The sequence below is a fragment of the Sander vitreus genome, chromosome 2 (genome assembly GCF_031162955.1).
Source record: "Sander vitreus isolate 19-12246 chromosome 2, sanVit1, whole genome shotgun sequence".
NCBI classification, from domain to species: domain Eukaryota; kingdom Metazoa; phylum Chordata; class Actinopteri; order Perciformes; family Percidae; genus Sander; species Sander vitreus.
In genome coordinates this window covers 23,856,085-23,881,792 of record NC_135856.1, presented here as the reverse complement: position 1 = coordinate 23,881,792, position 25,708 = coordinate 23,856,085, and the positions used below count along the sequence as shown (strand labels likewise).

The following is a 25,708-nucleotide window of genomic DNA, read 5'->3' as shown; positions in this document are numbered from 1 at the left end:
CACTGGATGCATCAAACACACAGCGCTATTCCTCAGAGAACCACTACACTGAAGTAACTGCTGAGACAACTCCCTCTGCCTCTGTCCTCCAGGGAGAATTCACTCTCTCTGTCTCACACACACACATTCACATCTGCACAGACACACACATGCGCACAATTTCCCAATCAGCTAATTGCACTTAGAGCCACTAACTATGCAAACAAACCCACTAAAATAGAGACACAGCCACAACACAAGGCTCTATGGGACAGCAAAGAGGGAGACTGGATCATTAAAAGTACCGATATGGGAATATGGGTAAACAACACTAACAGGTAAACATGATCTAGATAAACCTAAGAGGAGTGAAATCTTGAAACAGATGTTAAAACTATGAAGGAAACCCTATCTTCTTTCCATTCCTTCATCTTAAGTATTTTTAGGGCATTCTGAGTCTTTAACTCGGACAGTGGAGAGACAACAAGACACAAGGGGAAGAGAGTACTGGGGATGTTGTGCTTTATGGTCGGAGTCTTAACCCCTAATCCACGGGGGTGCACAAAAACTGTGTAACGTACTGTATAGGCATAAATACAACAGCATCAACATCTTTATAAAGCTTCATTAAAGTTGATTTATGTCACCAAGAACAGTGAGAGAACATTTTGGTCTTTTGGTTGATAAATGATTCTATTGCGTTTGAAAAAATATCTCTCATTCAGATTCACATCCCTATGATGTGTGCGACTCACATCAGCAGATTCTGGCACAAGGAAACACAAGCACTCACACACAGGCTCATGGACGGGACAATCAGGACTATCCTTTCCTTTCATCTAACTGCCACATTTGCTGGGGACCGAAACCCTGCAGGATGTTCAGAGGTAAGCTGTGATGCAGCTGCCCTACCGCATCCCCTGGGCTGCTTAAGGCAGTGTTAGGAACTGGCACTAATGTTATGCTACAGTTGATTTAGTCGGGCCCCTGTCCCCTTTGGCAGAGCTAGCCTGCGCCAGCACTAAGCAACGCAGCCGCCGTTTTGCAAGAGGCCCTGTCCCCTATGGCAACACTAAAAAAGCTAGTGTAGCATTAAGCCATGCTAACTCACATCCATTACTATTCAACAGGCCCTGCAGAGCAGGCCTTTTGTCTAGGTGTGATTTCATGAACATGTTTCAGAAGTGAACTGACATGTAAAGCCACTGACACTGTGTGTGTGTGTGTGTGTGTGTGTGTGTGTGTGTGTGTGTGTGTGTGTGAAGACAAGAACAAGAGCTGCAAGCAAAAAGGTGTTTTTATGAGCCAATTAAATGACATTGCTATTCTACAGCCTGGGGCACACCTCAAGGCAAGAAGCAGCTCAAAGTTGAAGCACTCCAGTGACCATTGTCTGGTAGTGGCATTACACACATCAACTTTTTCTTCTTCTTAAAAGATCGATCATTCCAGCTCTTTTGTCTTCTCCCTCGGAACGGGTTAGCGCAATTATTTCCAAAGGCCCAATTTGTGAGTAGTTGTAAAGATTGTGTCAGGCTGCTGGATATCTAAATGAGTCAGAATGAAGAGGGAGGGGGAATCAGAGAGCCTAAAAGAGATATAACGGGGTACATCTTTCAAATTCCTGCATGCCCTCAGCATGTTACTATTGAGTGTTCTTTCTCAGTTATTCACTAGTTTACCACCTTATCAATATCAATGTAACAGCCATAATTAGGCAGATGTTGCTGCTTAATTAAAACTACAAATTTAAAAATTACATTTGGGTCCTTCCAAAGTCCTACAGGAGTGTCTACCTGTAACAACAGCATACCTTATAGTTGTACAGTGTATATTATCACTGTAATAAACAAGGATGTACACTACCGGTTAATCTAATAATCACCATAAAAAAGTAAGGCTTTGGATCTGATTGGCACGACAGGTGCGTTTTCACAGTGGTGAAGGATTCCTGCTATAAATCTTTGTCCCTGGCTGGTTAGCCGTCTCCAATCTAGGCCACTATTCAAGGTAAGGGAGAAGTAGTTACAGTAGTTTAATCACAGAGAGGTAAAAAACAGCTCTTTGATCTTTGATCTTCTCACTTTTGTTTGAAAATCAAATTTATCAAACGGGGGAATAACAACAACAGCAGCATGATAAATAGATTAAAAAAAAGCCCAAGCACAAAGGCACCATACTAAAAAGTCTTGCATTTGATTATCTCCTATAATGAATATGTCACATTTGCAAAGAGGGGCTCAGGTAAGAAAATCACTAAAGCACCGACAAGCCTGTTCTCTCCTTCGTAATTACCTACCCCTGCAGCGGAGCAGATCCCTCTCTTTTCTCCCCTTTAGGTCACTAGAGACTGATATGAAAGGGAATTGGACACTTGGGGCCACAAATACTGTAATTAAAAATCTCTTCTTTTCTTGATACGTTGTTTGGAAACATCATTTCAGTGCATTTGTTAGGGATCTGACCTAAATACACCCAAGATTAAACACCGGAAAGCACCGGGTCTTTGTTTCAGGTTCCTACTCATTAGGTGTGAAAATGAGGTGATTCAGGCACGATTGGGGTATAAATATAGAAAGGTGGTATCCATACAAAACAGATGCAACCTTTAGATAGAATTCAGCAATCAAGAACACCCCCGTGATTACCAGTATGGCTCATTGGCTGAGGTAATGTACTGGGAAGCAGTTACAATCAACAAAAGTGTCTGTGCCTGCCGCACACTGTCACATACAAAACAAGAAGGTGCTAAGAATTGTTCCCTTTCAATGCTTGCTACCTGACATGAGGGAATTTAACACATCTAGTCATCTATTCAATGAGGAGATGTCTACTTTCATCCTTCATTTTCTTCCTGTAGTAACTTAAAGAGCAAAAGTCCACTAAGCTCCAAAGGACGACCCTCGGTTACAACCAAACTGGCAGCAACCTTAAAGCTCCAAAATAGCATCATGACTCAAGAATAATAATACCATTATTCACCTGGCCTATTTTAACTGATCTCCTGAAATGTGCTGTTTGATATACTGTAGCTTGCCTGGTTAATCAACCCAACAGTTTAATGGCTAAGGAACAGCAGCAAAAAGCTGTACTGCCGTTTCTATTGATGTGAAATGCAAGTTGAACGTACAGGATAACTCACAGCGTGCTGTGGTATTAACAACAACACTAACACCATTCTACTCCTGGGATTGACCCTCCTGGTCCCTACAACTGTCCCAGTGACATATTTACAGTACAAAGGCTCGGCTTGAGTCCCCTCCACACACATACAAACACATTTACAGAGACAGAAAAAGAGTGGCTGATTTAATTAGCTCAATCATTAAATGAGGCTTAATTAGAGTCACTTTCCTTCAGAGAGAAGTCTGGGACTCAGAGCTGTTCCTTGTCGTTACAGAGGCATAATGAGCCACACAACACAACACACTACCCCTCACCCTCACAGAACTGACAACAATAGAAAACTTTCTCGCTGCATTAGCACTGTAAAGTAAGGCCTTTGATATGTTTAATACCGAGGGTTAATGATGTAATGCCCTACGGAACTACCCATATGGTGAGAGGCTTTGAAAAGAAGTGACATGAATAAAGTCGGTTATTTAACTAGATAAATGAAGTCATTAATATCGTAGCAATAAGCAGCAGCAGCCCCTCCCCAAAGTTCAATAAGGGTTTGAAATGACAGGAAAAATTTCAGCCCTGTAGTTCATCTATTAACGCATTTGTTGTTTTATAATAAGTCCAGTCGAAATTGGTCCAGCCTGTCTCTACTAGTGTCTTAATGTAATGTTCATCTGCTTGTTATAGTTTGGAGGCTGATAAGAAGTGATGTTTGTACGTCTCCCTCGGGTGTGATTGTGAAGTAAATATTAGCAAGCCCTCAGCGCCACCCCATACCAGTAAACCAAACCACTGTCCTCTCATAAAGAAATCAACAGAGTCAATGACTTTTTAAATGTTATTATGCTGTCATGAGGCTTGAGATGGGTATGTGTGTGTACAAAATGAGTCTGAAAAATGATCTGGAGGGAGCGTGTGTGTTTGCATGCATGTGCACACACTTGCATGCACATGGTCCTCCTGTTCATTATTGGCCAGCAGCAGAAGCCAGTCATTTCCCTGTCTTCATAAAGACTTGGCCCATTAAATTCTACCTCCAGTCAATAATTAGGACTCCACAAATAAACCAAAGGCAATTAAATCAATGCTTCCCCGGGCCGGTGCCTGGACCCCATGGCCCACATGGACACTCCATCTTCTCTGCTGGCCTTATTCATGGTGGGTTGCGATGGAGCCATACAGTACACCCCCTGGCCTGCTCATGATTATTACATAGCACCGTCCCTCAATTCTGGCTATGGAGCTCTGCTTATGGTGGCTCTCCACTGAGAGGTGTAGGGCTTGATTTCATTAACTCACCAGTGGAGGTGAAAGACGAGGAAATGAATGCAATGTTTCATTTGGTTTTGATTAGACGTGTGGGGCAGCGGTGAGGGGGCTCCAGAAATCTATGGCACTTCTTTGGCATCAACGGAGCAGTAACTCAACACATTCACGTCACCTATCTCCATGCCTGCAACGTTTGCCGATGTGTTGTGGATGTCTCTCTTTCTTGTTAGGTTGACATGTGGCAGCGCATGACAGCGATGGCGAACAATGGCCCACACACAGAGACACAGATGCACACATACATACCACTCTTCAGCTCTTTCGTATCTGCGTGCGCACACACACACACACACACACACACACACACACACACACACACACACACACACACACACACACACACACACACACACACACACACACACACACACACACACAGACACAGACACAGACACAGACACACAGACACAGACACAGACACACAGAGTGAATGATGGGTTTGCTATTGACAGGGCCACTGAGATAATAAAGTGCTGTCCCACTGGCAGCTCCATTAGGCACTGACAGTGACAAGATGAGGCTGTCGTGAGAGTGCACATGCACACACGAATACATACACATACCCAGACACACAGTTGGACACATCCTCATCCTCTTTCAGTGACAGCCAGCCAGTTAAGGACATGGATCTCTCTCTTTCCTTTCACTGGGTCTATTTCTGTCACTGTGTCTTTTAATCCAAAGAAGTGTGTGTGAGTGCAGCTCGGGGGTAAGATCATATCACTATTAGGGGAGTATGTTATTAGTGTCACAGGCAGGGTGACAGGCCAGGCCATTCCACTTCACAGATGTTCTGCTTGGTGAGCCTTTCATAAGCTATGACAGAGAGTAGAGAGGCAAAGAGGATAGAGTATGAGTTCTTGAAGTGTATTCCCTCACTAAGAAAACGCTCACTTCTCAGCATTAGCGGACATGTGCAGTATAGACATGTTATCATAATGGTATCAAAACGTCAACATTAGGAGATCTACCTTAATTAACTAATAGACAGGCGCTGAAATTGTCTTCATAGACCCTTCCCTTGGTCTCTTAGTATGTAAGATGTCACACCAGCCTGTCAGAAAAAAAACGACAGAAATACGAGAGACACATGCAGAGACAGAGCCTGGTGTCCTCCTGATACGACAGCACACTTTTAAAAACCAGACGAGATAGAGAAAAGAGGAAAAATAAATAGAAATAAATAAATGAAAAAAAACAGAACTAGATGGACTTGAAAGAGGATAGAAAAAGTCTGTTGCAGTGAGGGGGGATGACTGCGGTGGTCCCAGCGGTCCCCACAGAGACCTAGGGGCGAGTCTCAGCCTTGTCATACTCCAGTCTTCTCCTCCTCCACTCCCCACACCAGCTCCTCCACTCCCTCCCCCTTCCACCACCCCTGTTCTGCCCACGGAAAACGTCGATAGCAGGCTGCCGGTGCCGAGGTCTCTGGTGGACACTAGCTCATTCTCTCGGCATCGACAGGCCCGCCAAATCAATATTTAGTTCCCCACTAACAAGCTGCCTCGGGGTCTGAGCCAAAGAGAGAGAGAGAAAGAGAGGGAGAGAGAGGAATGCAGGACAGTGGAGGATGGCAGAGAGAAACAGAGAACAGGGACTGAGAGCTGTCCAGCTAGAAGGGAAAACATGGATTCAGTAGTGTGTGTGTGTGTGTGTGTGTGTGTGTGTGTGTGTGTGTGTGTGTGTGTGTGTGTGTGTGTGTGTGTGTGTGTGTGTGTGTGTATGTGTGTGTGTGTGTGTGTGTGTGTGTGTGTGGGAGGGGGAGAGGAAGGTGGAAAGGTCAGAAGAAGATCTGGGGAACAGGAGAACAGTGTCTGGTGTGTGTCGTGGTGCGAAGGCGACGCATGAGTACCTGTGGCAGCCGCTGACAAGAACACAAGAAAGACACACATACACAGTGTCGACACTCTCAATCATACACATATCACAGCTAGCAGACGTTGACAGTACTCAAGTAAAGCTCCAGCAGAGCACTCACAGATGAGTGGCTGTGTGCGCGCGCGCGCACACACACACACACACACACACACACACACACACACACACACACACACACACACACACACACACACACACACACAAGGATGCAGTTGCTTTTCTTTGTTTAATCTTTTGCATCATTGTTGTTTTCTGAGCCTGGATCAGGACACATTATTGGGGTTGGAACAAAAAATTCCTCCATTTACCATATTGGGGTTAAACTGGTGCCCAAATTCTTCTACACCGAAGACTAACAAAGCCGAATATCTGCAATGTTAGGCTAAAGTATTTGGTATAATAATAGGAATCTAGACAAAAAAACGGCTACTTGCAATTGCACTAAAAAATTTCAAAGCCTTTGGCTTTGTAATTATTTGTAGTTGGATACATAAAGTTACACTATCATTCAATCCTTAAATTAAACTTGAATGAACATGAATTAATTATTCTTTAACTAAATTACCAAGCAAAAAGTCAATATATAATAATATATAATATATAACAAAATATCTCTTTAATACATTTACCTTGGTAATACTACTTTTAACAATATACTGTATAGCTTTTCAGTAGGGCTGTCAAAATAACGCGTTAATTTTGATTAAATAATCTGAGTAGGGTTGTCAAAATAACGTAATAATGGTGGCCAGAACGGCTCCGGGTCAAACTTAATTAATCTGCGTTATTTTTTTTAACGCGGTATTTTTTTCTCCGATTATTTAATCGAAATTAACGCGTTAAAAAAAATAACGCAGATTAATCAGATTAATTAAGTTTGACCCGGAGCCGTTCTGGCCACCATTCGACTGTAAAATGAAGGAGGGAGACGAGAATGTGCTGCCTGGATCATTAATTGGAACATTTACTTGTAAAAATCTGAAATAAGTTATTGTTATACATTATTATTAAATCATTTAATTTTGACCATATGGCCTTAGCAATAAACAAGCCGTTCTTTAATGTCACCAACTGTTGTTTAGTACCCTTTTTCTTTTTTTACTTTCTTAAAAAGTATCGGTTCAGGCACCGTTAATTATGCATGCGATTAATTTCGATTAATTAATCACAGAGTATGTAATTAATTAGATTACATTTTTTAATCGATTGACAGCCCTACTTTTCAGAAATAAATGTAAACATCTGACCAATTTTAAGTTTAAGTTTTGCAATGAAATAATTTGTTTCCGCTTCGACCATTTCAACTTTCTCTATGTCACAGACACTAAGTGACAAAAAATGATTAAATAGTGGTGGAGTGATAACAAATTAACATCCCTTTTTGCTTATATAAAGCAATACAAATCATTGGCCGTCTTCCTTCTTAAAGGAATCTTAAGTAAATTACACCAGTGCAAAGTGTTGCCAAGTAAGAATAACACTCTGCTCCATTTGAACTTATCTTTGTTTCCATGAACTTTAAAAAGTTTCTGCCAATTTTCTGTTCCCTTTTGACACTCAAGACAACAGTTGTTATACAAATCTACACCTCAAATAAGAGCTGTGCTAGCCAGGAAATTAATTATACAATGAAGGGAGGCTGCTGATAGCTTTTGTATGTGTAGGAATGAGTGACTTGTGTTATTATTGCAGATGGGTATGAGTCTGACCTTCTGCTGGAGGATGTGGTTCAGGTGGTCCAGCCACTCCTGGTCTCTTGGACTTTCTGAACAGGCCTCTGCCCCCTGCAAACACAACAGAAAATACATTTATTTCAATGACAGGTAGGAGACTAAAAGATAATCCTAGGAATCTTAGTGTTTTGTATATGGAGAAAATATGAATATTTCAAGTGAATCAGACTAGAGATACTTGATGTTTCGATAGAGAACCTGCTGCTGTATCTTTAGATTGGCCTCTGTGAGTCTCCTGCTTGAGGGCGGAATTGTAGCATCACACCAGCGAGGACCTTGAAGAAGCTCTCTGGAGACTCAGTGGCAAGGTATGCCATTATACGTTTGCATGCTACTCATGTATAAAGACCTAACAGAGTGGTAGCATTGTTACTGTTAATGAACAGAAAGAAGAGAGACTGCGCGGCCATGTACAGCTCAGCACTAATGCGTTACCTCTTCACTTCAAACCCCAGGCGTTGCTGCTTGAAATGATGTGACGAGCCTTGTACTGCCCCACAGGGACCCGGGGAGGGCAGGAGGGGGAGAAATGTGTGTGTGCGGCTGAATCTAAAAGTCCCTGCGCTTGCGGACGGACCTAACGGGCACAGTCCTGTGAAGTCTGGGACAGCTAAGGGCTGTCCAATGCCAAAAGTCCACAAGGGGGCTCATGCAGACTTTATGTGAACTTTGATAGAGTCCGCTTCGGGTGCTGACTTCACCAGAGTGCGCTCTGAAGATCACCCAATATTCATATCGATATTAATGTGAGTGAGTCAAAAAAATCTGCAACCTACATTTTAAGGACCTTCAGCTGAGAAAATTATTAACAATGTTAAAGTTTGGTGTACAGTGCCTATCAATCATATTATCTCTATTATTTTGCCTAAAGCAGCCGATTGAACACGTGGCATAAATTCCAAATGTGAAGAATATTCAGTACCATAGAAAAAGAATATAAAATCAACATAATAAAGGCTTTTTAACCTTTATATTTAAAAAAAAAAGCAGAGTGCCTTGATTATTGGGAAGAATTCATTTCCTTTCTGATGGACAACATTGTACACAATTGAGAAAGATACTCAGTGAGCTGGCTGGGACTAGGGCTAAGACGATTACTTGAGTAACTTTGAGTAATTACTAAAAATCAACGACACAAATTATTTGCATCAAAGTTTTGTTTAATCCATATAACTATATACAGCCCATTGTGTTTCACACGGATGATTATTACTGTCACACAATGCGCTTACAGGCTGTGTACAGGTGATGTGAAGAAGATGGTGCGGATTGCAAAATGGAGGAAGAGAGAGTACTAGCTTACCACATTAGCACAACATCAATGCTTCAGCCTCTCAGCAGGAAGCATCCAGTCTAATGTTACGCATGTCCAGGGAGTGGACCTGACACAAGGTAACGTTAATGTTAGCATTAAAAGTAAATCAATAGGATTGCTGGTTGAGATAAGAGCTCTCCCCACATGACGCAAAACCCGGGGAGTCAAACACTGTCCACACTGCGATGACACAGAGCTGGTTAGTTGATTGGGTTAGTTGTTCATTTAATTTTTTTCTATTGTATATTTACTACTGCTCTTTAATAAAGCAAAAGTATTACTCGATTAATCGATATAATAATCAGTAGAATACTGATTTTGGCATTGGAGCGAGAGAGAAAAAGAGGGTGAGAGAGGTGACTACTGCTTTCAAGCCTTCTGCAGGGGTGAACATTGTGTGTGAAGGAGTGCATGTGCGTGAGAGTGCTTGCCCACCCTTGGTAGATATATAACAAAGCACTGACCCTCTATCAAACATTAGGTGCAAAACAAACTGGCCTGGCAATTACAGCCTTATTACATCTGGGTCATTAACTCCACAACAAGTTGCCAGGGGAGCCTGGAGCTGCTCGGCCCTCTCTGGTCCTCTGTTGAAAGCTATGGAATGGACAGAGGCAAATAAACAATGTGCAGTGTGATACATGTGTGTAAGCATGTGTGGATGTTTGAGCACACTTTGACTCTTCTTTGCATCTATATCCATACATTGATTTTGTGTTTGTTTGTATACAGTATGTGCTTGTGTGTAAGGGGCAGCTGTAAGTTTCTATTTGACTTTTAAAAGCTTTAAAAATCAACTAATACATTAAAAGCACACAACAAAGTGAACAAATTCCCCATTCCCATGAAACAGCTGAAAACATGTTCATTGTTATGCTGTCTATAACTGCAGAACCAGCTGCACAAATACTGTAGCCTTGTGACAACCACATTTCTGTTCAGAAAAATACCTCAAGCAAAAGCTCTGGTTTCTTTGCAGGGACAAATCAACAACCCAAGACTAATGCTCTGGAGGAAAGAAAATATGCAGCCTTTGGAAAAGATGGTGTTCATTACACAGAGGTCATCTGGTCCCAAAGTTCTCCTAAAATATTACCACAACCAGGAATAATTCATGTAGAAATTTTGATAAGTCTGAAATTCAAAAATGCATTGATTTCAAAAGCAAGTACCAGTGCACAATGTTAAAAACCTCAGCAAATATTGTTGACAAGAGAAATCTGCCAAACTAAAGAAAAGTAGCAATGGAGTATTCTCATTTAAAAGTAAAACTGAAAAGTAAAAGCAATCCCATTGGGCCCTTAGCGCTCATTCAGCACACTGGTAGCGCACTACCATGTGAATAAATGAATACACTTGCTATCTGTTGGACTTGTTGAAGACTGCTGGGACATCCTGATAACCTCATGTCACGTCCTCAAGTCTACAGAAAAACATCTACAATCTGCAAAGGTTATGCAAAAGCTCCATACATTTCTTTGAGTGAGGGGGAAAAGAAATTCCAATTCTGAAACAAGTATCATGACACCTCAACTCTGAAAAACTTTTAAATCATTTTCACCATTGTTCCAACAATGAGTCACAAACCAGCCTCAGTTCAGAATGTGGATAGTTGTAGTCGAACATATATCCATTTTTTAAATGCTCACAACTAGTGAAGTATAGTTAGGTTCAGGCTGGTTTAAGTAGGGCGCACTTGATTTTATGTTACATCCAAGCCCAAGCTGACCAACATCTACATATAGAAACACACTTCCATACAGATATTTTAATGTGTCCAGCAGGAGTTTCAATTAGTGCACATTTCTCCATGACACCCACCTTAACACACATCTGTACAGATGCATGTACAGAAACAAACCATTTATCTCGGGATCTATTTCTGACATTGAAAATTACACCCGGTAACACACACCTATACTGTAAACCTCACTGTGACACAAAATTTACAATTCTCTGGTGTGTGTGTGCGTGCATATTCAACAGCGCTGTGATGTATGAATGTTCAATTAACAAAACAGGAAAAACACACCCACAATGTTCAGGCACTAAGCAACACGCCATTAACCACCATTAATACGACAGAAAAAAAAAAAAAACAAGTGGTGAGGAGTGTTTTACACGCAGAGGTTTCAGCTCTGATAAGGGGGACTTTTCATCAAGTGAGAAACTGTTCCCTGTCATCTCCTGGGTGGAGCTGGCTTGCAAAGGGCTAAAATTGGTTTCAAGTGTGAGTAAGTGCCTAGAGCGCCCTCTCTCATCTTGTGATAGATGGGAGGAAGTCCCTGGGGATGGGAGGTTGATTGTAACATGGGATTGCTAATTGATGACATAGCTGGGTATGATCTATGGTAGAGAAAGGGCCCATCAAGTTGGAAAAGAGTGTGAAACTCAGACTTTTGCAAGCGGCCGACAGTCAATAGCAAGGATTTTCAGTTCGATGAAAAGAGTTGTACTTACTCAACTTGTGCGGTATTAAATCTTGTATCAAGTTGACAGGTGCTGCAGATGTTGACAGGTTTTTGATCTTGTTGAGAGTAAGAACACCGGCTTTAAACATGAAGCCACATCCTTCTCTATTGGACTGCAACTTCCCAACTTATTAGTGACATACCTTGGTGTGTGGTTCACCTTTACTTGGTGTTCAACCTTGCTTACCTGCCAGAATCTATCTACCCATTAATAAGAGAAGGTCAGACAGAAGCAGAGATTTCCAGCAAGGCTACTACTATACTGTTACATAAAGGCGAAATGAATTTATTACAGAAGAATTATGTTTCTACATATTTCCTCTCCTCTACACACCAATGCCAATTTACAGCATCTGTTTCCACAGGATAAGCCAAAGTTACTGTAGCACCTCATTTAGTCTCAACTGAAAAAGAGGCAAAGCTACAAGTTGATAATGATGATGTAATGTCTTCCCCAGTCCTCTGGTTCAATCACAAAGCAGAACCTGCTGAAAACTTTTAGGATGTTTTTAAATTTGACAGTACAGAAAATCTATTATAGGTATGTTGAGTGCTCTGGGCATAATCTAGACTTGATATAGATCCTAAAGTTGGCATTTATATGAAATGTTGACCTACTGTCCTTTGGCCTTACCTGATCAGTGTCCATTATGTCTGCAAGATCATTCTCTGACATATTGAGGATGGAGGCAGCGATGGACTTGGCTTTGATCATAGACTTGGCTGAGAGGCTGCCCTTTGCTGCCACAGCATTGGACTGCCTCAACCTCCTCCTCTTCATCAACTGCTGCTTGACCTCTTGAACGTCTAAAAGTATTTCACTGGCCAGGGCCTGGAGGATGAGGAGAATAAGGAAGAAAAAAAGAAGAGGATGATGATGAAATGGATGTAGAAAAACAAGCTCTGCCTGGCAGATGAATAAATGAAATTGATCAAGCATGCGCCAGAGAGGCCTGGTACATTATGGAGGAATATTGAGTTTGACACACTCTGATTTTTTTTCGGTTTTCGCCTCACACTCCCTTGGAGGAATGTGGACCTGAGGGTTTGTTGCCCTGTCGATTGAAAGCTGAGGGAACACAGCTTTGATACCAAACGCACCCCAAGTTTTGCTAAAATCTCCACAGATAGAGAATCATGCACCAGGGAGAGAAAGAGAGAGCTACTGAAAAAAACGCCATTCATTTATTTATTTGCTTTCTCAATGTCTCGCAGTACAACAGAGCAGCATAACACTGTCAATAATTAAGCTATGAGGGGCTGTTTCAAATGTTGCCCGAGTGTATGGGAAGCGAGACGAGGCAGGCCTGGGATGGCACAGTTGTCGGGCACTAAATGGGAGTTTGCTCTAAATACAGAGAGACAATTAAATGTTAAAACTGCCACTGTACACGAGAAAGTCAATAAAGTAAACTCCCCTTTGCTTCATTTTGAGCTTATTGATCGAGGCAATAATCTTCTGTATCATTCCCTTGTAAGCCTGCTGAAAAGCTGACCTTGGAATAGATGGTCAGATGAGGGAAAGATAGAGACAGGAGAACTTGGTGTACACAAAAAAAAAACAAAAAAAAAACTCTTGGACAGTACACAATATAGCCAAGCAAGCAAGCAAGAAGTACAGTGTGTGCACACATACAAAAACAAAAGTACAAACATATGAAAACACTCAAGTGCATTACAGTAACAAGGGTAATCACACATGAACAATGTTGAATTGCAGCAAACATCTCAGCTCCTCTCTTAATTTCACACAGGTGGACCAGGTGCAGTTTACAAAGCAAGTGGTGGTTCTCACAGGAGAATACTGAATAAGTGGTTTGAGGCTCGCAGCTGGAGTACGTGGAGGGTTGCTATTTGTCTATTAGCAACATCAAATATACACAAGCAGAGCACAGGCATTCAGAAATCCAAAGGAGATAAGTAAGAACACCAACAGGATCACATTATACAAAGCCCATACGGATTAAAATAATGATAAAGTGAAGAGAACAAGTATACATTTACTCATAGAACAAACACTAGTTTTTCAACTTACGTCTAATGTATAAACCGTAACACTTTAAAATAAAACAAGAAACGTGTGAATTGTCCTTGGAGTCAGCGAGTCCAGATGCTTTTTTCGACTTGCTCCTTCTAAATAACAGAAGTGAGACCAGTTTGATTGAATTGAATTTCAAATCCAGTTTCATAGGTGGCCTACTATGTTCATGTAGGTGTAAATAAGCAAAATAAGACTGATTAAAGAGGACGAGCAAAAATCATAACCACCGTCCACCTCCTAATGAAGGGAGGCAGCTTTAGCTCTTTTTGGTGATCAGAGCTGTGTGTTTACCCTTAAGGAATACACAGCTCATTAACTAACAGTCGGAGATCCTATTCTTTTATTTACAGCCTAATAGATATTCACTGTGACTAGTCAAGGGTTACATTCAATTGACCTAAAGCCTGCATGTGGAAGAATCTAGAAAGAGATTAAGGGGTAAATTTATCACTCATTCTCAGCCCTGGGAGAGACAAAGGGGGGGAGGGGGGGGGGTTGGAGGGTCTGTGTGCGTTTGCTTAGAGCTCTTAGCCTGGCTAGTACACAATCACAATTGCCAGAGGAGCAATTTAGACAGGACGAGGATTACGGCATAGAGATGGGGGATCAAATGAGCAGCAAAAAGATATCCTCTTTAATAACTAGCTACCTCTGAACTTCTTCACACACATGAGGACACAAAGGGCCATTCAAAAACATAAAGAGCAGAGCGGGAAGAAAAAGAAAGGCTTTCATTTTGTTAGATTAGGCAGGCACTGATGTAAAAAAATAAACAACAACTGCCGTTAACTGTTGTTCAAATACCCTATAAACTAGAGTAAGATAGTAATTATGCAAGCACCTTTAACAGAAAGGGTATGTGAAAGTGATCCTATAAGGTAATCACAGGTAAATGTGTTGTTACATCATTGTGGTACTTTGTATCTAAGACATACAGCAATTAAAGTGATAACAAAAATACTCATACGAAAAAAAAAAGAAAAAAAAAGATATTACCCAATCTCTGTACAATGTTGCACTTTCCAACAGGGATGACAAGCCAAAATATTCTTTGCGAGATAAGTGTGTGTGTGCGTTTGTTGTGGAGTAGTCACTACATGCAGGGCCACTGTTTAGCAGTTCAACAGCAGTGCTTACAGCCTGGGGCGTGTGCAGGGGCCAAAAGGGTTTGCTGGCACACAATAAAAAACAATCTCCACACACAAATACACACACAAATACACACACACACACACACACACAGCATATACAGGCACAAAGAACAAAACAACAAGCTCATACACACACACACACACACACACACACACACACACACACACACACACACACACACACACACAGAGCCCTCAGGTCCTGATCAATACATGACAAGAGTAAATCTCCTCTGGACGTCAGGCAGTCCAATCAAAGGGCTTGGTGTTCTTATAGGGAATCACAGGAGCCATGGGGAGGGAAACAATGATGTGAATCCTCAACAACAACACAATGGCCGCACCAGCCTTGGGTTATGGGAATGGAGGAGAGGAGTTATATGAGTGTGAACTGTATTTCTATGCATTTCTATACACGTGTGCAGCCTCTATTTGTAGGTTACGTGTAGATTGCATGCAAGTGTGTCTATTCTTACTGCATATGTGTAAAAAAAGATGTGTAAAAGAAATCAGAGGTTAGGAAAAAGAAACAAGAATAAACATCCTATCAACCTCCAATTCTGCTCAGATGCAAGTGAGCCATACAAGGACAAGAATACTTTCAGTAATTTCTGGTTGGTAAGGACAAAAGCAATGTTTAGTTGCCACTAAACTGTGTCCATGGTCTGCCACTTGATTTATGTGTGTGTGCCATCACTATCTATCTCTGCCAAACCGTTTCCTCCTTTGATAGACAGGTGTCAGCTGAACAGAGTTGATGGACAGACTTTATCAGTCTCTGCCAGACACACAGGCAGACTGACACAGACACACAAACACACCTCAAGGTGATGGATTAGGCCGAGACAAAGACAATAGTGCCCATTCCCATTGGGCACACGGTATTCTCACAGTGATGGCCTGTGTCTCCCTATGTATTGGAAGAAAGTGGAAATGCATAATGGCACATAGACACATTGTTACAAATCCATCCACATATCTGCTGACATTTATCCAGTTGTGGTGGCTGCAGGCTAAGCAAGGCAGTGCTGACGTCCTTCTTCCTAGCCACATCCCCAAGTCGGTCCTGGGGGCTCCTGTAGTTTGCCCAAGCCAGGTGGGATGTGTGATCTCTCCAGTGTGTTCTGGGTAGGGCTGAACAATTAATAGAAAAGTAAACCGAAATTTAGAACCTCTAACCGACGTAATTTTCCCATGTCAGTTATTTAGTTTTTTAAAATCCTGTTAATACTTTCCCCAGTGTGTGTCTTCATGTACTTCTTCCTCTTAAAAACATACTACCGCGTGTGTAGTCACGTGACTCTGCTCCATCCAGTCTGCCTCATGGAAGCAACACATGGAGAAGAACATAAACACAGAGTCAACTGAGCAACAGGAGCAGTTTGCAGCAAAGAAAAACGTAGTGTCCATTGTTTGAAAACATTATGGCATTCAGACGACACAGAAGTAGGGTTGAGCATCGTTTGGATTTTAACAATTCTGATTCCAATTCCGATTCTTCCTTTCGATTCCAGTTGTTATCGATTCTCAATTCCAATTCTTTGAGGGGTGGAGTTGAAACGGGTCCCATGCTTATTTCACAAATAAGAGGAAAGTTGTATTTTGATTCAATGGTGGGTTGCAGTTTTACCAAGCTTTTTCAACGTAAAATAAAGCCACACTAGAGCGCTGCATACCGTGCTCCATGGCTGCAACACAACAAGTGCCTGGCCGCTACGGAAACTAAAACTTGCGCAGTGTTAAATTTGGAACCCATGATCAGATTTGAAACCAAATCCTCCAAACGATTCCAATAAAGAAACGATTCCACTGGAATCGTAATTTTTGAAACAATTCCAAGTAGGAATCGGGTTCTCGATGCCCAACCCCTACACAGAAGTAATTGTGTAGTTTAGTCGACAAAAGATGACTATGAGTCGGTTACCGATCAAAGTGAGGTTCTGGTCGCTTTCTGCGGCCGTTGTACTAAAGTTTAGTTGACAAAACATGACCATCATGCGGCTAAGACAGTTACGTTTAGACACCGAAGCGGTGAAGTTATTTTTTTATTTTATTTATCTTGCTTTCTTACTGCTAATAACTAAAAAAAACTTTTTTCACAACATGTCTTTATTTCAAGCAATGTGTGCTGTGATTTAAATTATTCAATAAATAACCATAAATAGTGCATCTGTGTGGGTCATATTGGGTCATATTGTCCAGCCCTAGTTCTGGATTTCCTCCCAGTTGGACATTCCCAGAATACGTCCCACAGGGAAGCATCAAGCTGACGTGTCATGACCAGATGCCTGAACCACCTCATGTGGTTCCTTTTAATGCAGATGAGCAACAGTTCTATTCTGGGCTCCTTCTGGATATACATCTTGTAATCAAATGAGCTGCTCTTATTCTTTTGATCACTACCTAGACCACATAGGCCTGAAATGTCGATTAACAGGTAAATTGAGAGCTTTGTCTTGAGGTTAAGTACCCTCTACACCTCAACAGTCTGGTACAACGCTTGCGTGATTGGCGACACCACACCAGTTCACTTGATGATTTCACTTTTCATCTAGAGGTAATGTAGAGTGGATTGTCCACAAATCGCAGGGTTGGCGGTTCAACTAGATGTCAAAGAGTCCTTGAGCAACATACTGAACCCCCAAGTGCTGGGGTTCTGCGACAGCTTTGCATGGGTGAATGAGAGGCAAATTGTAAAGCGATGCATTTATTTCCACTTTTGAACAACACTGAGATACTTAACTTCTTCACTAGGGGCAGCAACTCGTTCCCAGCTGCATTTACTTATTCTCTGGGGAACATGGCAAGACATTGGCACACGCCGGCCGATAGGGGGGGGACAAACGGGTCTGTTGTCCCGTGCCCAGGGAAGGGGGGGGCAGAACTGGGCCCTCATTAAATGATGGAATAATTAAAAAAAAAGATTTTTAAAGAGTCAGGCTACCGGTGAGAGAGAAGAGAGAGAGACACACAGTGATGCGGGAGGGGCCCGCTGCCCCGTCGGAGAGTCTGAGCAGGATGGATCAGAGACTGATCACACACTTAATTTCAGCGAGAGATGTGATGAGACGAGAGGAGAGGAGAGGAGAGGAAAGGAAGAGCAGAGGAGAGGAGAGGAAAGGCAGAGGAGAGGAAGAGCAGAGGAGAGGAAGAGCAGAGGGAATAGGAGAGATCTGGGCGTCCCGGGCCCAGGCAAGACTGTCAGCTGGCCTGCATTGGCACTCCACTGGGGGCTTGTGGGTATTTCCACAACCACCTTGGCAACTCTGGAAAAGGACAGTCCAGACCCTAGAGTGGGTGCTGTGCATAGAGGTGAGCCTTGTTATACAGTATCTGGTTGGCACAGCATCACCAGGGAGGTGACATTCGGTTTGCCATCAGCCTTTATTTTATTTACAGTGGTAAGCATGCCAAGGCCCCCGCATTTAACTTTTGCCCAATTAACCTTGGGGGTGGTACACCCAGAATCATTACAATTCACAGGTGAAGAACTTGCAGGCACACACACCACAGTTAGTACAGTACCTTGATGAAAGAATGAAGCTGCTCCAGCTGCGAGTAGGCTTGGCCTAGCTGTCTCTGAAGCCTGTCCAATGCATGGGAGCTCTGCTGGGTCAACCCCTCCATTTGCTCAGTGGCGGTCTGTTCCAGTGCAGCCAAAGCCTGCTCACTGGCTCCTACACGAGCCTGCAAGGCATGCATGCGTTGCTCCTGTAAAGAAAAATAGCAGGCAGAACTAGTCAGCGGAAGGCAAACAATCTTTAGAAAGCTGAGATTCTGCATAGGCCTGTGTGACATTTGCAGCAATTGTAGTTACTGTGGAATTTGATTTATTTATTTTTTTTAACTTTGCCGACTCTAGTGGTAGTGTTTAATCTAGGGACATTGAGAATAAATGGACTGAAAAGAACACTTAGGCTGCATCAATTTTCAACAGGATTGTTTCATCTCTACCATCAGAATAATTTTACATACAACATACATACAACATATGCCTATGAAAATATTTACCCTACCTTAAACTTAATTTTGTATTTAAAAAAAACAAACAACTGTTTTCATTATTTACAACTTGGAATTAGTTTTGCACATATTTATACTATTTTGATATATTTATACATTTGAGTCTTTTTCTGTTGATCAGTGTGAAAAATACTTATTTACCCATCTTTGATTAAAGCTTTAGTGCGTAACTTTTTTATATTAATGAATGCCCGTTACATTCAAGCCATTGCCAAATGAGTTGATACAAAGCTAATTAAGACTATCAGCTCCACACAACTCCGTCTGTATTTCTCAGTATGGCTGTGTTCAGAAGATTGTGTCGTCCTGAGACATTCCCGCGCAAAAACTCGTCTCATGGGGACGACAGAAACTACGCACTATAGCTTTAAAAGTTGTACAACAATAACCATTACAAAGTCCAAGGGGGTGAAACTGTACAGCTGGGGTGTAAAGATTCATGGATAGAAGTTACTTTTCCTCAGTCCTGAAACCTCTTTCCTCTTTTCTACTAATTACATATTGCTGTGATCTGATTTGTAGGGGTGTACACAAGGTTTATCACAATGCGATATTATATAGATTATTTGCACAACAATACAATATTTGCTGATATTACAAAGTCTTCCACGATATGATTTTGATTTGATTTAATTCAGGGGCCTGCGATATCCTACCTTTTTTTCCAGGTCCTCCTTCAGTTTTTTACAGGAGGCCTCATACTTGCTTTTCTCTGTGGTTGCAACATTCAGTCTCCTCTTTAGAGAATCAACAAAGGCCTTCCTGTTAGTGGCCTCCTCTGATAAAGTCTTCACCTGTAGAGATGAGTTGGAACAAAAGGGAAACAGGAAGGTAAAAAAGCTGAACAATTGGGTGGGGGCATTGCAGTTCTATTGTGATGAAGGCACAATGAAGTAAACATCTATTCTGTAAGTAAACAGTAAATACTATCATTATTTTCCTTTTTAGTCACCCAGGAGACACAATATCTGGCATATGAGAAATGCTGAGCACTATGATACCTCATTTACTTTGAACATTCTACCAAACTAATTGGATGACATGATGATGGTGTCAGCTGTGGTGTACTTGGTGTACCTTCTTCTCCAGCTCCTCCACCCGTCCACAGTAACTTTTCTCCATCTCCTGCAGGAACTTCAGTTTTGTCTTCAAGTCCTCCACCAGCTGCCTTTTCATGTTTACATCTCGCTCTGTGTGGCTCGCCCTGGAAACGCACAAAAAAAGAAAAGAAAAACACAAATATGGTATAAAGTATAAATGAGTGTGAATTCTACACAGATATTCATATTCATGCATGGGCACACACTCACACACAGTTTCTACATAGCAGAACAAACACACACAAAGCTGGCAGGCACAGTGTCCCCATGCAGTGCATCAGGCATGACAGCTCATTATGACAACTAAATACACTGGCCTGCTGTTTGGGTAAGTGGAGGGGGTGAAATAAGGATGCATATATAATTCTAACTGGCACATATTAGAACAAGTGCTCTGGTGGGGAATGGCACACTAAGTGTGACTGGGGAGTCCTTTTTGACAAACGGCATTTCGAATCAGCAGTGACACTACGTGAAAGGCTGTAATCAAGTTTTTAAATGTTTATTATTTTCAGCTCAGCATTACACAAGTCACATAAAAAACATGTCAGCAGGGGAACTTGGCTTTGGAAAGACTGATTATGAAGGGAATACGCTCTAAAAAATATTGTTTGTTTGTTTGTGTGCTGTGCTGATAATACTTCCCTAAAGAGAAGCAAGGTCTCTGTATTGTAGGCTATTCATGTCTTAACTGTTGCAAACATGCAACCCGTCACTTCCTATTTCAATAACCTGCCATATTGACATGCTTAATATTCCAGCATTCTGCACACATATATTATAGGAAGGCCTTGTTTTAAATGGGCTCAGTATGTTAGTATGTTTTATTCTGTTTTCATAAAAGGCAAACATACAGTAAGGCATTTTCATGGTTTTCTATACCTTGGGGAATTAGAACAAATAGAATAAAGATCATACGGATGCAGTTAATTAAAACGGTTTTGACCGTTTTTGTTTTTTTTATTTCAAAGATGTAGTGGTTCTTATAGCTCCCACATGCATCATGGCTCGTGTGTTTTGAATAAACAGATGACGAAACGCGAGAGCAAATGCTTTCGTGTAAGTAAATGTCCCTGTCTCCCTAGGTGGATGAATGCCTGAGGGCAGACTGGCTAAATAAATGTGAGCTTGTCCTATTGGAGTGACATTAAATTAAATGAGAGAAGAGTCTAGCCTGGGGTCTTTGGGGAGGAAGTAGCGCTGGCTGGTTACCCCATGGATTTGGCCATTAATGAGAAAACCCATATTGAACCTTTCAGATGACTGTCTGGTGTTGACTTAAAGACGGAGAGCAGCAATAAGAGCCCCAGCAAGCTCCCTCTGCCCCAATGCTAATGGCAATTAGATCGACAACATTTATTTTAGATGTTCTCTCCTTCTGCACCCCAAAAAGAATAGAGGATAAAAAAGAATGAAGGATATCTGGTGCTTCTGTCGGAGCGTGTGATCTCTATTTATGAGTGTTAGTGGAAAGAGAAAGAGAGCCTCAAACTATATCCCAATCACTCACACGTTTGTTCCCTTTGTTCTGCGCTTGTTTGCAATATTGTTCATCAAACATGCGTGTACTGTAATGATAACAGTCAGTGGTCTGAAGTGTGTATGCGTAAGAGAGAGCGAGAGCGCACATTTCTGTGTATGTTGTTAAGAATGAAGCGCGGGTGGACGTTTCATGTGGCTGATGGACAACAGGGCTAAAGATGAAAGAAGCAGCTTCATAAATAAGGCAGGGGCATAGTGCCGGATATTGACTGAGGACATGTCGGTATACTTTGAAATTCATTTCTTTTTTCCCTCCCATCTCTTCTTTAAGGCGAAGCAGCCTTGCTCCCTGTGTGTGTGCTGAGATGTATATTTCAGAGACGTCTAGACATGTCTTTCATTCTGAGAAGGGGTCCCTCTATGGAGGCAAATGGAGACGTAGGCAAGGAGAGACGGCGAGTTACATGGGTGCGTGCGTGAGTGAGTGTGTGACAAGAGCCAGAGGAGAGGCTGAGGCTGTCGTGGAAACTCAGCTAAGGGATGTTCACTCTGTCTGGCTGTGATCCGCTGTGCTTTGGTCACACACAAACACATAGCCACCGTGATTGTACACATGCCCTGGATGCATTATTGAGAAAGGCAGGCAGAGGACACAGCATATGAGACAAAGAGAACGAGAGGGAAGAAAGCCAAGTTGTTCTTTGTACCTTTCTCTCAGTTCAAAGATGAGATCCTAATGCAGAATGATGACATACGCCTTTCACAACACTGTTCAATTCTCGACAGTTTCTCTGAGTGACTTGTTTATAGCTATACATTCTGATTATGTAATGCAGCGAGTGCTACAGTAGGTGAACCATGTAACTCATTAGGACTTGTGGCCCACAGGCCAGAGTGATGCTGTGTGGGTTTTAGTGTCATGGGCCAAAATGGTCCCTCCTGCGGCACACAAACAATCAATACGCTGCTTTGATCAGCTCTCCGCATCAGCTACCCACATAAGCAACACCACACTACATGACACACAGGACACCCACATGCAAACATGTGCATACACACTAATTCCATCAGTCATTTTTATTCAGTTGCTGATGAGAACATGCATAATTTCACAAATGATACACGCAGAGGAGTAGCATGCCTGAGTGGAGTGCAGCAGACAGAGTGCTGCCACATGGTGGAATCAAACACTACAGATGGGAGCTGCAGAGAATGTGCAAACATGCAGACAGAGACAAGGAGAGACAGAGAGACAAAGACAGAGAGAAGGCTGCAGAAAGAAAAAAGGAAAACTAAGAGCTGTACTGCAGAGCAACTGTAAGAAAGAAACACAAAGAGAATGAACTAATACTAATGAAGAAAAAGGTGTGAAACTAACTTGTCCTGCAGCTGGCGGAGCTTGTCCTCCTTCTCCTGGAGTTGGCCTCGCAGGGCTTTGTTAGCTGCCACCTGCCTTGTGACCTCCGCACTTGCACTCTGAGGGGAAGGCACACGGTGTGTGTGTTTGTTAATGTGTTTGAGTGCGTGTGATAGGGGGTGGGGGAGGTTTTCACGACACGGCTGATGACAGGTCAGGCACAGCATGCCTCCTCATTATAGTTACAGCAGGAGGGTGGAAGGTGCTAAAAGAGGTTAAAAGGAAAGCAGTATTTTAGCAGTAAGTGGATGAAATAAGGGGAGTAATAGTAAAAATAACAATGTATAGACCTATACTACAGAATATATTTTAATGGAGACTATATATATATATATATATATATAAACTGATTAATATGTTGACCAACAGATATAAAATAGAAAAATCCAGTAGCAAACATTTAGTTAATATTATTAAAATGACTGGCTTTCATATCTTGTTGTTTTTATCTCTTATATCTCTGCCATGTGACATATTAAGACATACTGTATGGCTCATGACGACAGCTTGACTTCTGATCATTCGACTGATGGATATTTGAATGTGCATGTTCACTTTGGTTTAAAGGGCCCTGTATCTCTTGTGGGAACTGTACCAGTACAAGCTTTTGACAATGCGTTCACCCCCACAGAGCATCCCTCGCCTCTCCCATTTGCTGTCACCTGACATGACTTCCTCGGCTGTGTGTAACGACAGCAGCAATCTGCTCGGTGACACTGATGAGCTGGCTGCGGAGAGGGTGATAATACTGTGGTACCACTCACACCTCATTCCCTATGATGTAGGGCACGTCTCTACTGTTATTTCCTATTTCTCATCTTTCTGACAGGTACTCCGTAATAACATCAAATGATAAGAAATGCTAATTCATGTCGAAATCACATGCAATTTCAGGTGATGTAGATTGAAAATTGAAAGGCTCAAGGATTTGAGGATTTCTTTATGTTTTTTTTATATGCATTTAAAAGAGTTTCTAAACTCCTCAAGGACAGCAGGCTGTTCAAACCAGTGAGGTGTTAAAGTGACTCAGAAATATTGGTGTTGATTTAATGACAAATACCAGGCAACTTTTTGTTCTAATTGAAAAACATAAATCCATGTGCATTCCAACCTTGGAAGACTGCATAATAGGTAGTGGAAGAGGCAACAAAAAGAAAATTTATAAACTATATTTTCTTACCTTTGTCCATAAACTTGCCTGTATAGACCAAAATGAACGTAGGATTTTTTGACAAATATTTTCTTTCAGCCAAACAGCAATAATACTCACACACACAAATTCCACAATTATTCATGGTATTATTCAGTCAAGCTACATAGTGCACAAAATTGGAAACACAATCCTTAATACCATCATTCTATTAAGAGATTTATCTCATAAGGTGTGCACAATTAGACAAAGCATGAGGGTCATTCATTAACCCCAGAGTTCTCCTTGTAATTTATAACCACTAACCTTAAGTCTGGCTTGAAGTTGTTTGACCTCAGCCTCCAGGGCCTGGGAGGACGGATTATCCGGGGCAGGCATGATCCTGCCCTGGCAGGAGCACTGTGTGTTTACTGGTGCTGGTGGTACAGTTTGCTGGGGTAATGTGATCTGCCTCCACTGCTCCAGCTCCATCTCCAGAACCTTTTTCTGCTGCTCCTTACCAGCCAGGTCAGAGGTCAGCTTCTGCAGACCGACAGACAAAAATTGGTGGTCTAGGCTACTGCTAATGATACTTTAACTAAAAACAAAAGTTTTGTCAACTGTTATTAAACCAGGAAAACCTACATTTTTGTTACAGGCTGTCGAGAGTTACAGTAAAAAGTAATGGGAGATGTGATATACTTCTTGTTAATTGACATTCACTTCATAAAAAACTCTGAGTCAAACCAAATCCCAGCTTTCTCACCGATGCAAAAATATATTATTAAGTCTTAATTTTAAATTCACATTACATGAATATGATAGACGCAGAGACAAAGTAAACACAATATGTTGGAAATACTGTATGCCTTAGCCACAGGAGAGCTACAGGCTCTGCTTTAATATCTATTCTGTGATAAAGCTCCTTTTTTATGCTAATTAGGAGACAGATGATGCCGTTGCCCGGTCAATAGGGCCTAATTCTCACTGTGATTGGCATGCATAATAAAGCCATCCTGCAGAATCAGAGAGTACTTTGGGACAGAGGGAGTTCAGCATTTGGTTAGTGGTTGGGTTAAGAGTGATGAACGATAATGGCACTAGATGATCATGTACAATGTACAGAGTATCAATGATTCTAAACATAAGCATCTGAGGTGAACACTTTTAACCACGTGTGCGGTAGAGCTTAAAAAGAAAAAAATCTCTTTGCCTGCTCATTTAGAAAATATGGGGCAGACACACGTCTCTGTAAGCTTGGTTCAATACTGCCACAATTAGCTGACCAGCTATCATTTCGACATCAAGAATGCTTAATGGCACAAATAGGAGACATGATACATGAAGATGTATGCTGCACACATGGGGTAAATGCTGGAACACACACGGAGACACACACACACACACACCCAAGTGAAACTGCAGATTCCCAGGGGTTTGCTTTCTGCTCTGCATACATGGAGGTTATTGATATCTGGTTGCTGGCTGACACCTTTTAATAGAATCCCTCTTGTTTTAGGTTTCCTTTGCTCTGTTG

General features: G+C 41.8%; 1 protein-coding gene across 1 annotated transcript in view; it reads right to left on the bottom strand.

The window, feature by feature from the left end:
- The window catches only part of cntln (centlein, centrosomal protein), an 88,799-nt gene that overhangs the window by 4,931 nt on the left and 58,160 nt on the right, over window positions 1-25,708 (bottom strand). Inside the window, exons 20-26 of the mRNA XM_078261957.1 lie at window positions 24,499-24,714; window positions 23,004-23,101; window positions 20,121-20,247; window positions 19,700-19,837; window positions 18,546-18,731; window positions 12,463-12,660; window positions 8,019-8,093 (exon numbers count right to left, since the gene is read on the bottom strand). Of these exons, the coding sequence (XP_078118083.1) occupies window positions 8,019-8,093; window positions 12,463-12,660; window positions 18,546-18,731; window positions 19,700-19,837; window positions 20,121-20,247; window positions 23,004-23,101; window positions 24,499-24,714 (1,038 nt within the window). The remainder of the gene's footprint in view (window positions 1-8,018; window positions 8,094-12,462; window positions 12,661-18,545; window positions 18,732-19,699; window positions 19,838-20,120; window positions 20,248-23,003; window positions 23,102-24,498; window positions 24,715-25,708) is intronic.